Below are 15,394 nucleotides of genomic sequence, written 5' to 3'. Positions count from 1 at the left end.
CAGTGGTTGAGTGCCCCTGAGTTCCATACCCAGCACCAAAAAAAAAAAAAAAAAAAAAAAAAAAAGAAAAGAAAAAGAAAAAAAAGAAAAGAAAAATAAATAAAAACTAAAGTATAATTTACATACCATAAAAGCACAGATTTAAATTTACAACTTGTTGAGTTTTAATATACCTTCAACTACCATCCTAGTCAGGTTACAAAATATCTTCTTCACCCCAGAACATTCTCTTCTGTTCTTTCTAGTCAGTTCTGCTGCCAGAGGTAACCGCTTTCTGACTTTTCTTTGAACCAGGGATTGAACCCGGGGGCACTTGACTACTGAGCCACATCCCCAGCTCTATTTTGTATTTTATTTAGAGACAAGGTCTCGCTAAGTTTCTGAGGCTGGCTTTGAACTCACGATCATCCTGTCTCAACCTCTGTGATTATAGGCATGCACCACTACACCTGGCCCACTTTCTGGCTTCTATTTCCATCATTTAGTTTGTCCATTTTTTTCTTTTTGGTATTGGGGATTGAACCCAGGGGTGCTTAACCAATGAGCCACATCCCCAGCCTTTTTTGAAAAATTTTATTTGGAGATAGGGTCTCACTAAATTGCTTAGGACCTCTCTAAATTGCAGAGGCTGACTTTGAACTTGCAGTCCTCCTGCCTCAGCCTACCAAGCTGCTGGGATTACAGATATGTATCACTGCACTTGGCTTGGCCAGTTTCAACTTCATATAAATAGAATTGTATAGTATTTTATGTGTGTGTCTTACTGTTCTTTCACTCAACACACTATTTTTAAGATTCATGCATGTTATTGAGTGTATCAGTGGCTTATTCCTTTTTTCCTGAGCAATATAACATTATCTTTTATCCATCTTATGTCATGTTTTATTTTTTGCTTTTATTGGTATATTGGAGTTGTACATAATAGTTGGTTCATTTTGAAATAATCATACATGCATGGAATTTAATTTACCCCATTTCAGTCCTCAGTTTGCCCCTTTTCCCTTCCCTCCTCCCTCCACCTATATTCTCTATCTACTCTACTGGTCTACCTTCCACTTATTCATATAATTTTGATTGGTGCTTTATAGATATACATAAAGATGGAATTCACTATGTTATATTATACACGCACATAATGTAATTTTGTCCAATTCATTCTGCATTTCTTCTCCTTCTCTGTCCATTCTCCCTCCCCTTCGATCTCCTTCTATTCCATTGATCTTCCCTGTCTTTTTGATATTTGACCTACCCTTTTGGCCCCCTTATTTTGCTCTAGCTTCCACATATGAGAGAGAACATTTGATCCTTGATTTTCTGAGTCAGGCTTATTTCTCTTAGCATGATGTTCTCTAGTTCCATGCATTTACCAGAAAATGCCATAATTTCATTCATCTTTATGGCTGACAAGACAAAGTATTAGTATAGTTTTGATTTGTGTTTCCCTGATTGCTGGGGATGTTGAACATTTTTTCATGGATTTTTTGATCCTTTGAGTTTCTTATTTTGAGAAATGTATGTTTAGTTCTTTTGCCCATTTATTGATTAGGTTATTATTATTTTATATTTTTTTTTAGTTGTGGGTGGACACAATAACCTTTTTTTAATGTGGTGCTGAAAATCGAACCCAGTGCCTCACACATGCTAGGTGAATGGTCTACTGCTGAGCCACAATCCCAGCCCCTAGGTTATTAGTTTTATTTTTTTTTATTTTAAGCTTTTGATTTCTTCTTATATTCAAGATATTAATACCTTGTCCAAGGAGTAGCTGACAAACATTTTCTCTCATTCTGTAGGGTCTCTCTTCATGTTCTCTGGTATTTCCTTTGCTGTGTAGAAGTATTTTAATTCGATGCTGTCCCACTTATTGATTCTTGGTTTTATTTATTGTGCTTTCCAGCTCTTGTTTAGGAAGCTGGTGCCTATACCAAAATGTTGGAATGTCAACCCCAATATGTTTTCTTCTAGAATTTGCATAGTTTCTGGCCTAATTCCTAGGCCTTACATCCACTTTGATTTGACTTTTGTGCAGGGTGAGGGATAGGGACCTAGTTTTGTTTTTCTACATATGGCTATCCAGTTTTCCCAGCAACATTTGTTTTAAAAAGGATATCTTTCTTCAATATATGTTTTTGGCACTTTTGTCAAGTATCAGATGACTATAACTATGTGGATTTGTCTCTGTGTCTTCTATTTTATTTATTTTTGTTTTATTTTATTATTGTTATTGTTATTTTTGGTACTTGAGATCAAACCCAGGGGCATTTTACCACTGAGCTATATTCTAGCCTTTTTATTATTTGAGATAGGATCTCACTAAGTTGCTTAGGGCCTTTTAAGTGTCCAAGGCGGCCGCAAGCTTGATCCTCCTTCTACAGCCTTCCAAGTCTCAGGGATTAAAGGCATGTAACTGCACCCAGTTTGTTTTATTTTTAATTTATAGTAATTGTTTACATTGCTGGGTGCAATGGCACATTCCTATAATCCCAGAGGCTTGGGAGGCTAAAGCAGGAGAACTGCAAGTCCGAGGCCAGCCTAAGCAGTTTATAGAGGCCCTAAGCAATTTAGTGAGACTCTGTCTCAAAATAAAAAATTACAAATGGGCTAGGGATGTGGCTTAGTAGTAAAGGACCCCTGAGTTCAATCCCTGGTACCAAAATAAATAAATAAAATAAATAAGTAAAATAATGGTTTATATTTATGGGATACAACGTGATTCTTTTTTGATACATGTATATGTTATAGAATGATCAAAAAAGGTTAACTAGTATATCTGTCACTTCAAATATTTCTCATTTCCTTGAGCACACTTAAATCCTCTTTTAGATATTTTTAAATATGCAACACATTAGTATTAACTGTAGTCATCGTGTTGTGCAATAGCCCATTTTGGTACTGGAGACTGAACTTATTTCTCCTATGTAACTGAAACTCTGTACTCATTGACCAATTTTTTTCCCTTTCCCTGTCAACCCTTCCACCCTGGCCTACGGTAAACATTGTTCAGTCTCTACTTTTATGAGTTCAACTTTTTCAGATTCCTTATATAAGTGAGATGATAGATTATTTGTCTGCCTAGCTTCTTTCATTCTTTCATTCTTTCTTCTTCTTCTTCTTCTTTTTTTTTTTTTGGTACTAGGGATTGAACTCAAGGGCACTTAACCACTGAGCCACATCTCTGGCCCTTTTTTATTTTTATTTTATTTATTATAATTTGTTATATATAGTAACAGAATGTAATTCATATTACATAAATAGAGCACATTTTTTCATGTCTCTGGTTGTACACAAAGTAGAGTTACACCATTTGTGTTTTCATACATGTACTTGGGGTAATGATGTCTATCTCATTCCACCATCTTTCCTACTCCCATGCCCCCTCCCTTCCTCTCCCTCCCCTTTACCCTATCTAAAGTTGTCTATTCTTCCCATACTCCCCCACCCCCATTACCATTACGAATCAGCATCCTTATATTAGAGAAGACATTCGGCATTTAGTTTTTTGGGGATTGGCTTACTTCACTTAGCATTATATTCTCCAGCTTCATCCATTTACCTGAAAATGCCTCCAGCCCTTTTTATTTTTTATTTTGAGACAAGGTCTTGCTAAGTTGTTTAGGGCCTCTCTAAATTGCTGATGCTAGCTTTGAACTCACGATTCTCCTGCTTCTGTCTCCAAAGCTTCTGTGATTACAGGTGTGCACTACTGTGCCCAGCTTGCCTAGCTTATTTCATTTAGCACAATTTCCTCTAGGTTCACCCATGTTGCCACAAATTATAAAGTTTCTTGTTGCTTTAATGGTTGAACATCATTCCATTGTGTATATGTACCATATTATTTAATCCATTCATCAGGTGATGGACCCTTAGGTTGTTTCTATATCTTGGCTATTGTGAATAGTGCTGCAAGAACATGGAAGTGATGTTATGTTTTTGGCATACTGTACTCCTTTTTATTGTTGATCAGTGTTTAATTTATGAATATACCACAATGTGTTTATCCATTCACCTCTTGATGGATATTTGTGTTATTTCCAGTTTGGGATTTTATGAATGAAGTTCTCATGAACTTTCTTGTACAATTCTTTTTGTGTATACAATTCTATTTCACATTTCACATACATAGGATTAGAATTTTGAGATCATAGGATAGGCTCATGTTTAACCTCTCCATAACTTTTCCAAAGATGTATACTATTTTATTTTATTTTTATTATTGGTACAGGGAATTGAACCCAGGAGTGCTTTATCACTGAACTACATCCTCAGACCTTTTTATTTTGAGACAGAGTCTCACTAAGTTGCTTAGGGTCTTGCTAATTGGTTGTGATCCTTCTGCCTCAGCCTCCTGAATTACTGGGATTATAGGCGTGCACCACTGTGCATGGCTATACTATATTATATCTTCATTATATCCTCACCAATACTTGGCTTTATGTTTTAGTCATTACAATGCTAAAATGGTATCTCATTGACAATACATCAAATATTTACCTGCACAATCCATGGAGCCAGGAAGTTGAAAATAAAATGTTGGTCTAGACTCCTTCCATTTAACCTGGACATGGGTCCAGATACCCAGTCACTTCAACTACTTCTCAGTTGATATCATATCATATTCAGTACAACTGAGATACCGTCCATCTTAAATTCTCTCTTCTCCCCTAAATGTTGATGTAAATGTTCACTCAAATACATGATATATAACTAATAAATAATCGGAACCTGACTGAAATCTCCATTTCAATATATTTCTATAATATCAAAAAACCAGTTCATAGGCACTGCTGAAATGAAATCCTTGGGTTTATCACCACAAGAAAGCTCAAGACTTGGGTAGAATGTTCAAAATACTGTGGTGTTACTTGATCCTTAATGTACTAGTCACTTTCCTCATGACAGTAATCATTTCTTAATCAACCACTCTTCTTAGTCCTCATCTGTAAAATGGGCATGCCAAATCTTACTGGTGTTCTTTCTGCAGCTGAGATTTAACCATCCTTGGTAACTAGAGCTGCTGCATTCAGTGAAGCTTTCAGCATGAAGGCGGGAGGAAAGCTTCACTTTAGAGATGTTGGTGTCTTAGAACATGGTGAATGCTCTTTCTCAGCTGAGCAGATAATATTCAGGAGCACAGCCCATTCACCTAATAAGTCTCTCTGTATACCCCACCAGCTACCTAGTGATAGAATTCCAGGTTGCAAGCTGTGAGAGCCATGGGCACAGTAACTATGGGCTCAGAGTTCCAGGGACCTCTGTGCTAAAGAACTTACAAAACAGTAATGCAAATCATTTGAGGTCTTCACCAAAACCTTTCAGCCGTGCACTTTTATGTACATAATGAGGCTACAATTCTCTATCCCCTTTGAAATCAGACATGTGACATATCTTTAGCCAATGAATGTGAGCAGAAATGATATGTGTCACTTCCCAATAGAAAAGGCAGCATGCAATTTGCTATGTTAAGTCCTACTGTTTCAGTGAACACGAAGAATGTGTGGAGATGAGGCCTCATCAGTTTTGATCCCTATGTGGTAATAATGAACAGAGCCTCATATTGATGCACAGTGGACATCTTGTATAAATAAGACCCTGAGATTGGGTGCCTCCTTACATTTTGTGCTTTAGGTCCTGGACCTGAACAAGAATTAAACCCTCATATTATGACATGAGATTCTGAAAAGGTTGTCACTACAGCCCATTGTAGCCCATTTTAATGAATAAAACACCTCTCTACTGGACTGTAATGAGAGTAGGCAGACTCTAGCACTGGTGGTTCTGAAATGGGCCTGAGCATTCCTTGACCTGGAGACTAGTTCTGAAACCACTTCTGGTTTTATTTGTGAGTAAGACATAACATTTGGAAAAACAGAATCCAATTAAGTAATCAAATTAAGTAAACTTGCAAATATTCCTATATGTGATAGGCATGGCCAGAACATTAAAAAATGAGCAAGTTAATGACATAATTGGTTTTTCTCCCAGAGTGGGGTGATTATACATAGAAAGCAAGAGGGTAAACAGGCTGGTCAAGATTAAAATCAAATACCTACTTTGCTTTTCTCAGGGCCCATTAAAAGTAGTGAAATTCCATTTATAGATACACACAGATCCCCCACAAATTACCTACTGGGGTCAAATCAAGCTCTCCATGTACACAGTGATGAGTATAAGCAACTCTGTCAACATAACACAGAAAGCTTGTAATACTCTTTATTACAGTGCTTCAGATGCCTGTCTAAAGTACTTCATTTGTCTTCAAAATAATCACTTAGTTTAGTAGCATGTGGTAAAAAGTTGGATTCTTTGGAACCCCATCATCATGATGAGCTTTCAGACCTCTTCTCAAAAATCAAAGTAATTTCCCATTGCTACAAACCTTTAGATACTTCACATCATTAGGATGACTGGCAGATCATGTAGCCTTATGCTGGGAGATTGCTCAGGTATTTGGAGAGGATGCCTAATAAAGCTAAGAGCTTAAGCTCATGTGAGCCAGTTAGCTTCATGCAGAGAAAATCTCTCATAGCCATGAACTATACCCACAATTTTGGTCTCAAAGACAAATTCTGTTAAATTAGCCACAAAGAAGCCTGGATAAGTATGTCTATAGCCCCCTACAACCCATTACTTATAATGGAAAAATAAGTCCTAACACCACCTCTTACTGGTTACATCATCTCTCCAGGGTCTTGACTACTCACATTGTTATCTTTCAGACATGCTTTTTCTTAAAATATTATTTGAAAACAGAATAAATACCCACAAAGAGGCTTCATGCTTCCACAGGCCCTGGATACCTTTCTTTAAATTTTGCTAATTGAGCTCTATCTCCTGAACTATGAACCCTGAAACTCGCAATCACTTTCTTTAAGAGCATCTTCTCTTGAATGACCCAGGACTCAAAGGCTCAATGGAATCCCAAGTCATATTCTCTGAATCTGCTTGGCCTCCTACATTGCAAGTCTCAGAGAATGGAGACTAAAACCTAGGGATCTTGGATTCCTTTTTCCTTCATTACCCACACCTGTCTTCAAATTCTGTGAATTTTCCACCTAAATGATAACTGCACCCCATGCTTCCTCTGCATGGTCCTTGCCACTGCCTATTCTATATGCACCGTCTTCTCACCCTGGATCATTACAAAGGTCTCCTGCCTGTTCTTTTTCTGTGAAGATTCTTGCCCCTCCAGTATATCTCTCATTTATGCTGGAGTAATTTGTCTAAGACAAAAATCTTATTTTAACAATCCTCTGTTTTAAAAAGTCCCAAGTGTAAAGAATATTTTGGGTAAAGAATAAACCCAGGACTGGGGTCCTGGATTTTCAGATTTCCCTAAGATACCTCTAGCTCCCCTTTTAACTACATGTCTTCCATCTTGGACTGCTTATAGTTCTGTGTACATGCTTTATACTTTTATATCTCCATGATTTTTCTCATGTGGGATCACTAACTGGAAAGTTCTTCCCTCTAAGATCTGCCTGGAGAGTTTCTGCTCATCAGCTTAAATGTCACCTTTTTGAGTACATTCCTGAGCTCTTCATCCCTTTCCTTCCTTTGTGGGCACACTGTACTGGTAAAACTTTCTGGCCTTGTGTTTCAGTCCACTTTTCCTCCTCACCACCTGAAACATAGTGGTTTAAAACAAAAACATTTTATTATTGATCATAATTCTGTGCATAAATTAGCTTAAGTTCAGTGGTTATTATTCTCTTTGTGATGTCAGTTGGGGCTGCAGTCTGAAATATCCAAAATGGCTCCTTCACATGGCTGGTAATTGCTGTTTACTGTTGTCTCAAAATTCAGGACCAGGCTGTGGATGTGGCTCAAGCGGTAGTGCGCTCTCAAGCGGTAGCGCGCTCGCCTGGCATGCGTGTGGCCCCGGTTCGATCCTCAGCACCACATACAAACAAAGATGTTGTGTCTGCCGAAAACTAAAAGAAAATAAATATTAAAAAATTTTCTCTCTCTCTCTCTCTCTCTCTTTAAAAAAAATTCAGAACCATTTTTCCTCATTCATGTGGTTTAAGCTTCTTGCAGTATGGAGATAGATTCAAAGGAGGCATGTCCCAAGAGGAAAACTTCTAGGTAGAAGGAAGAAAAGGCTACCTATCTTCTTGGAAATCCCACAAGGCCACTTCCACCACAATCTATTGGCAAGGCAGTCACTGGTAGGCAAAATAAAGCACCACATTTTAAATGAGGACTGGCATGCTCAAACATGAAGGGGAGGAATTGTTTGGGTCAACTTTTAGTCTACCTACTACATTCGATTGTTTGATATTCAGTCCACCTCTAAAATTCTGAAGGAGTTTGGAGGATAGGCCCTATGTTCTAATCAACTATTTACCCATAGTTCTTAGCACAGGTCCTAGAATATGATACTTAAATGCTTACTACAAGTTTGATGACTATAAAACCAATTAAATCAGAACAAATCAACCCACAGATTTGAGCACTTATTCTGTGCTTCTCCATTTGTTTGGGTGTAATGGAGTTGAAGAAAGGGAGTTTATACTCCAGGAGCTTATGAATCAGGGACAACATTGCACTAAAAGGACAAACTAGATAAGGAGATGATTAATAAACAGTTTAGGGCAATTTCAGACAAGATGGACAGACTATGATTAACTGTCATGCTAATTATGTGGCACTAACACTATATATTTTCAGAGGAGGCTGTTTTCACAGAAAGTGGTTTTAGGTAGAAGATGAAGTTGGATCTGAGTCACAATGGCAAGCTTTAATCTGGGATGGGATTAAAATATGAACACAGTGGAATTCCAGAAGGAATTATGTGGAGATGAGACCACACAAGTTGTATTACTTTGTATGCTTACACACACACACACACACACACACACACACACACAAAATTATGACTTTTTCCCAAAGAAGCCTCACTATATGTATGCTATGGTAAATAAAAAAATGACAGTGGTAAAAAATGTGAGTTCTCGATAACTTTAAAATAATGACTAGCTGGGCATGGTGGCACATACCTGTAATCCCAGCTACTCTGGAGGCAGGATGATAACAAGTTCAAGGTCAGCCTGGGAAACTTAGCAAGACCTTAAATAAAAAATAAAATAAAAATGGCTGGGGATGTTGTTCTATGGTAAACCAGCCCTGTATTCAATCCACAGCACCAAAATAAACAAATAAACAAACTAATTAATTAATTAAAATGACTAGGAGAAATGGATAAAACATGCATGGTAGAAACTATAATATCATGTTTTCCCCTACATTTACCAGCCTCTCTTAAAGTTGGCTTGGGCTGAAATGCATAAGACTTCTGGTCCAAGGCAGTGAAGAGCAAGTGAGAAGTCTTCATGCTTCCTCTTTCCTTTCTGTGTAGTTGGAAGTGACAAATTCTGAATTGGTAGAACTGAAGAATGTAATTTAGCCTGGATCTGTAAGTTAACCATTGGTAGAGATTCATGAAAGAGATTTACTTTAGTTGCTTCAGACTGTTGTGAGGAAGAAATAAATATTTTCCTCAACTATTGGGGTTTTAGGATTTGTTAGTGCAGCATCACTTATGCTAGCCTGACTATTATGCCTAGTGTTCTATAAAGGAATTGAATATCAGGTAACACAAATGACTCATCCTCTGTTTAGAAAAGATAATAACTAAAGAAAACTCTACAATATACTTTTCACTATCTGCAGTTGAGAGTTATACTTTCCTACCTAGGAGCAAATGATTAAGAGATGTCTAATTAAGTAACATCTATATCCCCTTTGTGTATTGGTTGGGCTTACATATTGCTGTGTAAAACATTGTAATAGCTGCAATCCTGAGCAATAGAAGGTGTACAAAGAAGCACAAATGTTGACTTGAAATAAACAGATATTCCTCAAACTTTATTAAGTCAACATCTTCCCCAACCAGACTTTATAACATGGTTACTAACAAGTGGAAAATGACTCTCCCTACTTCTTCTTCCCTGACCCTCATTCTAATAGGTCCACTAATTAAATGAAAGGTAATCAAAGGGCTAGTCACCCAAGGAAACAAAAGGGAGCCAGAGGCCAGAGAAAGACATGAACTAGAAAACAAGATCTTGGGTGTCATTATTTTGTTGCCAGAGACTACCTTAAATCAGGTAGTTTATTTCCTCTATCAGTTCCATTCATTCTCTGGCCTGAAGGAATGTACAGCTGCATGCTGGTCTCCATGAATTTCTCAAGGCCATATATTAAACTTGAGCCAATGAACATCATTTCTTTGATGTAAATTCCCTTGAAGTGAGCAGTGTTTGTAAATGGCCTGTCCTAATAATGGTCCTACTTCATCCAAAGACCAAAGTCTTATGAAAGGGAAATAGAGGTGCCTCTTAGTTATCTGCCCTGAAGAGAGGGAGCCAAGAGAATAAATACCCCAGTTTCATTGTACTCCTACCCTCTCATCTCCTGCCAGTGCCTCCCATTAACTGGCCCCAATCAGAAACTAGAGTATACAGGGCACATGGATCGAAGGCCATACAGGTTGGCCTTCCCCTCTCAAACCTCTGAGTAACTTGGAAGACAGAGAGTAGTCCTAGAAAATCAAATGGAGAATATCTAGCACATTGTATGAAGATGAAAGATTGTAACCCCAGAGATACTATATATTTAAGTGAACTAGTATCAACCATCATAAATCAATGACATACCATGGTCATATTTAAGTTCAAAGACCTTTCCTTTGTTCTTTAAAATAATGATTCCCCTTTTCTCCCCAGAACAGAATAGTGGGAATTGGAAACTGGAAGAAAATTTTCTTCTTCAGAATATAATGGGTGTGGGTGTTGGATGTATCTTATTAATGTCCAACCAAATAGGAACTGCCAAATAACTTTCCTATGACGTTTGTACTAAAAAGCTGACTTATAGTGGAGCCAACCAGGATGTATTAAGCTTCCCTACATCTGATCAGCAGGTAGAAGCAATGTTGTCTGGAAGATAGAACCCATGGCACAGATCTGGATACTCTACACCCTCAGTATGGATGGATACCCCTTTAAGGGGTATCATTTAGGGTGCATAAAAGTGCTGATGGCTCTGAAAGCTGGCTCTGAAAGCTCAGGTTTCTACCTCCTTCCTAGATCATGCATCGCAGCCTGTCAAATTCCTATGTGAGTCTGTCAACCCTTTACTCTTCTAAACTCTGCTAACTACTTTCTCTGTCTGGAAGCTCTCATCACTCTACTGGTTGTCAGTGGATTCCAGTTATCTGAAGGTCTTTACTTGTTACCCCTACTTCTCTGCCCTCTCCAATGTGTACCAGACCAGCCTCTACCCAACACTGACTATGTATCTATTTGTTATGATTACTTAATTTAATCCTATAGCCTGCTCTCTAAATATCTCTGTCCTCTGCTGGTTCTCACTAATTCCCTGCATCCCGAAAGTACCCCTACCTTCTCCTCCCCAGAAATGCCATGATTTCACAGCCTATATTGCAGTCAAGAATTCTGTGCCTTTACTTCCCAAATGGTAATATGGAATCATATCTCTAATGAGAAACTCATAAAAGTACTTAATTCACTAACCACCTCCCATGGGCTCTGTATTCCTGGTGGAGTAGGGATGGGAATGAGGAGTGTTAAAAGATAATTAAAAGCAGGAAGTAAAATCATGACTCTTATATAAATATAAAATATATACATGTGAAAGATGTATTAATGAGGAAACCAGTAAGATGTTACAAATGGTTTAAGAACTATGCATATATAGGCAAGAGAAATGCTGAAACAAGTATACAAATAGATGCAAAATGAGTCAAGAATTAATTACATGCCTGCGGACAAGATTCATTTGCATTATTATTAGTTTTCTATAATTTAGAGTTATAAAATAGCTCAGAGAGTGAGAAGTGGAGATAATCCAGGAGACTACTCTAAAAAGGACATGCAATAAACATTTTTTTTTCTGATTTTGAAACCTTTCATCCACAGCTAGTGTAACTGACATAAGCACTCTCTTCAAGGTTAGGACAGCATTTGTGTTTGTAGAGACCAAGGTATGTGTCTTCCTTATCTCTAAACCTTGATAAGGGATGGAGGCCTACTCCTCCCTGTTAGAGCATTGCTACTCAAGAGTGTGCATTGACATCACCTGCGATGTTTAGAAATTCAGAATTTTGACCCCAGTCTAAATAATCTACATTTAAAAAGATCCAGGACTTAAATAAATGGAAAGTTATCCCATGTTTATGCATTGAAAAAGTTAATAGTATTGAGATGTCAACAATCTCCCAAATTATCTACAGATCCAATGCAGTCCCTTTCAAAATTTCAGATAGAATATTCATACATTGCTAGTGGCCATGTAAAATGATGTAGCCACTTTGGAAAATACTACAGCAGTTCCACAAAATTGAAAACATGTTCACGTAAAAACTTGTACATAAATATTCATAGCAGCATTTGTCATAATAGCCAGAAAATGGAAATAAAACCAAATGTCTATCAACTGGTGAAAGGATAGATAAAATGTGATGTATCCATACAATGGAATATTATTCACCAATAAAAGGAATGCAAAATAGCTGGTGCAGTGGCACACACCTGTAATCCCAGCAGCTAAGGCAGTGGGATCATGAGTTCAAAGCCAGCCTTAGCAACTCAGTGAGGCTCTAAGCAACTCAGTGAGATCCTGTCTCTAAATAAAATACAAAATAGGGCTGGGGATGTGGCTCCGTGGTTGAATGCCCCTGAGTGCAATCTCTGATACCAAAACAAACAAACAAAAAAAGGGGGGGACGCAGAATAAAATCATGCAAAGTCAAAGAAGTCATGCCCAAAAGGCCACATGTATTATGATTCTATTTATATGAAATGTCCATAATAAGGTTATCTATAGAAACAGAAATTACAGTAGTGGTTGCCAGAATTGCAGGAGAGGCAAGATGGAGAATGACTGCTAATGGATAGGGGATTTTATCTTAGAGTGATAAGAAAGTTCTGAAATGAGATTTTGGTGGTGGTGGAAAAGCACCAGGAATGTACTAAAAGTCATGGAAATGTTTACTTTCCAAGGGTGATTTTTCCAAGGGGTATAAATTATATCTCATTAGAGCTAGTTTTCTTTTTAGATACTCTGGGAATGCTCAGAGCAGTGTTGCCTGGGTTGCTGATGGAACTCTGCACTAGCATTCTCTGCCCCCACCCTGTCCACCCTCTATCCCTGAATCTATTCTGGTGATTCACACAAAAACTTACCCTTGTATTCATAAATAACTTATAAAAATATTATATAGGTCATAGGGTCAGCACAGAGTTGCCCTGGTTGCTGATGGAACTCGACTTTACAGTGCCTCTCCTGACCACCTACCTTGCTTCAAGGTATTCCCATTGCCTCTATTGCTCACTTCCTGCCACCATTACTGGCTTCCGGCCACCATTGTCCGCCATTATCCGCTTAGATTCTTCCTGAGGTGGGTTTGATAGAGACCTTGACCAGCCTACCCTCCTCGGTTAACCCGCCCTCACCCACCCTGGGGGCCCCTAGCGGGCCCCACAGCCACCACTAATTTCTCCTTTTACCACCGTCTGTGTCTTTCAGCAGCCTTTGCCCTCCATGGCCCTCGCAGAGCCATCGCAGGTGCGTCACAACTACCACCCCGACTTCGAGGCCGCCATCAACAGCCAGATCCAGTTGCAGCTGTATGCCTCCTACGTCTACCTGTCCATGGCCTTCTACTGTGACCGCCACGAAGTGGCCCTGGAGCACTTCTGCAGCTTCTTTCTGCGTCGTTCGCATGAGTGGAGAGATCATGCTGAGAAGTTGATGGAGCTGCAGAACCAGCGTGGAGGCCGTGTCCACCTCCATAACATCACCAAGCCTGATCGTGACGACTGGCAGAGCGGCCTCCAGGCCATGGAGTGCGCCCTGCACCTGGAGAAGAATATAAACCAGAGCCTCCTGGAGCTGCACCGCCTGGGCACTGAAAAGGGGGACCCCCACCTCTGTCACTTCCTGCAGCGCCACTTTCTGCATCAGCAGGTCCTGATCATCCGTGAGCTGGGCGACTACCTGACCAACCTGTGCAGGATGGAGGCCCCAGAAGACCACCTGGCTGAATTCTTCTTTGACCAGCTCACCCTGGGCCGCAGCCACCACGGCAACTGAACAAGACTGTACCCCAGCCCATGCCAGGGAGTCTTCCCCGGTGGGTCACCAGGCCAGGTCTACATATTGCCCTTTCAGCAAGTTTCCTTCAGTTTGGGCCTTTCAGTTTGATTGTTAACTTCCAATAAAGTTATTTTTTGGTTCTTAAGTAAATGAAGGTGTCCAGTAGAGAGTGTGTGTGTGTGTGTGTGTGTGTGTGTGTGTGTGTGTGTGTGTGTAACTCTCATTTTGAGAATGAGGGCAGATCCCCATGCATCCAGGATTCTGTCTATCCACCTATGTCCCATCCACAGGCTCATATCTCCACAGGTGGAGAGAAAAGATATTCTACGGGCCCCTGTAAAACACAACATTTGTCTTCCTTTCTAAACAATGGGTGCAGGAGGATTAGGATGGTGTGGAAGGATTTCATGGGGTCTTTGTGACCATTCACTGGTCACAAAGTGCCTCTGGGGAAGTAAAAGGAATGGGATTGAGAATGTATTAAAACAAAGGGATCTTCAACTTTACCTGAAAACTTATAGTTTACCAGAATATACAAATGTTTACTATTTCTTCATTCTGGGAAACAAGATGAGAGCCCTGGAAGATAGCATGGCAGAATACCTCTTTGACTAACTCACCTTGGACTACAATGATAATGGAAAACCAGCCTTATGGACTTCCCCATATCTGGTGAGGTTGACAAACTAAAATAAAAGTGGCACTTTGCAAGCTCAAATTCTTTTATTTACATTATTGTGTTTTATTTTTATAAGAACCTCATGAAATAGGAAAGGCAGGTGTTATGACCATGTCTTTCCCCCCAGGGTTAAACATTTTATTACAAGTATTTATATTGGTTGGGTTTTTTGGAAATACTTTAATCAATTTTGTGGAATTTGAAACTCAAAGGAAAAATGAATTTACATTGGAAATGCTGTCTATTTTGACATTACAAGTAAACAATACCTAGTATCAAGAGACCACACATTTCTATTGACAAATCTATGAGTCATCTGGTCTAGAATACCTTCCAAACTCTGAATCAAAATCTATTAGTGGACTGATAAGTTAATATAGTGTATCATTTCTGCTTCCTTATATCTTTTGACAAATTTTCTACCAGATTGTTTGCCCTTTTCTTATTGATTTGTGGGAATTAATTGTGTATTTTAGTCCTTTAGAAATTTTTATGTTTTCTGAAGTTCCTCTTCTAGTTTGTAGTTTGAATTTTTACTTTTTGGACTCTTTATTATAATCATTAACACACATTAATTGTAGTTATTAATAGGTT

The 15,394-nt window shown here is 38.7% G+C and overlaps 1 protein-coding gene across 1 annotated transcript; it reads left to right on the top strand.

The window, feature by feature from the left end:
- Positions 1-13,566: 13,566 nt before the first annotated feature.
- Positions 13,567-14,135, top strand: LOC308639838 (ferritin heavy chain-like; the record flags this gene model as incomplete). The annotated part of the gene is made up of 1 exon (XM_081278171.1): positions 13,567-14,135. One exon carries the CDS (start codon positions 13,567-13,569, stop codon positions 14,116-14,118), a length of 552 nt encoding a protein of 183 aa, XP_081134297.1. The 3' UTR covers positions 14,119-14,135.
- Positions 14,136-15,394: the final 1,259 nt, after the last annotated feature.

The sequence above is a fragment of the Spermophilus citellus genome (assembly GCF_964194105.1).
Source record: "Spermophilus citellus genome assembly, chromosome: X".
Lineage (NCBI taxonomy): Eukaryota > Metazoa > Chordata > Mammalia > Rodentia > Sciuridae > Spermophilus > Spermophilus citellus.
The sequence above is the reverse complement of the archived record's forward strand: the minus strand, read 5'-3'. Positions and strand labels throughout refer to the sequence as shown.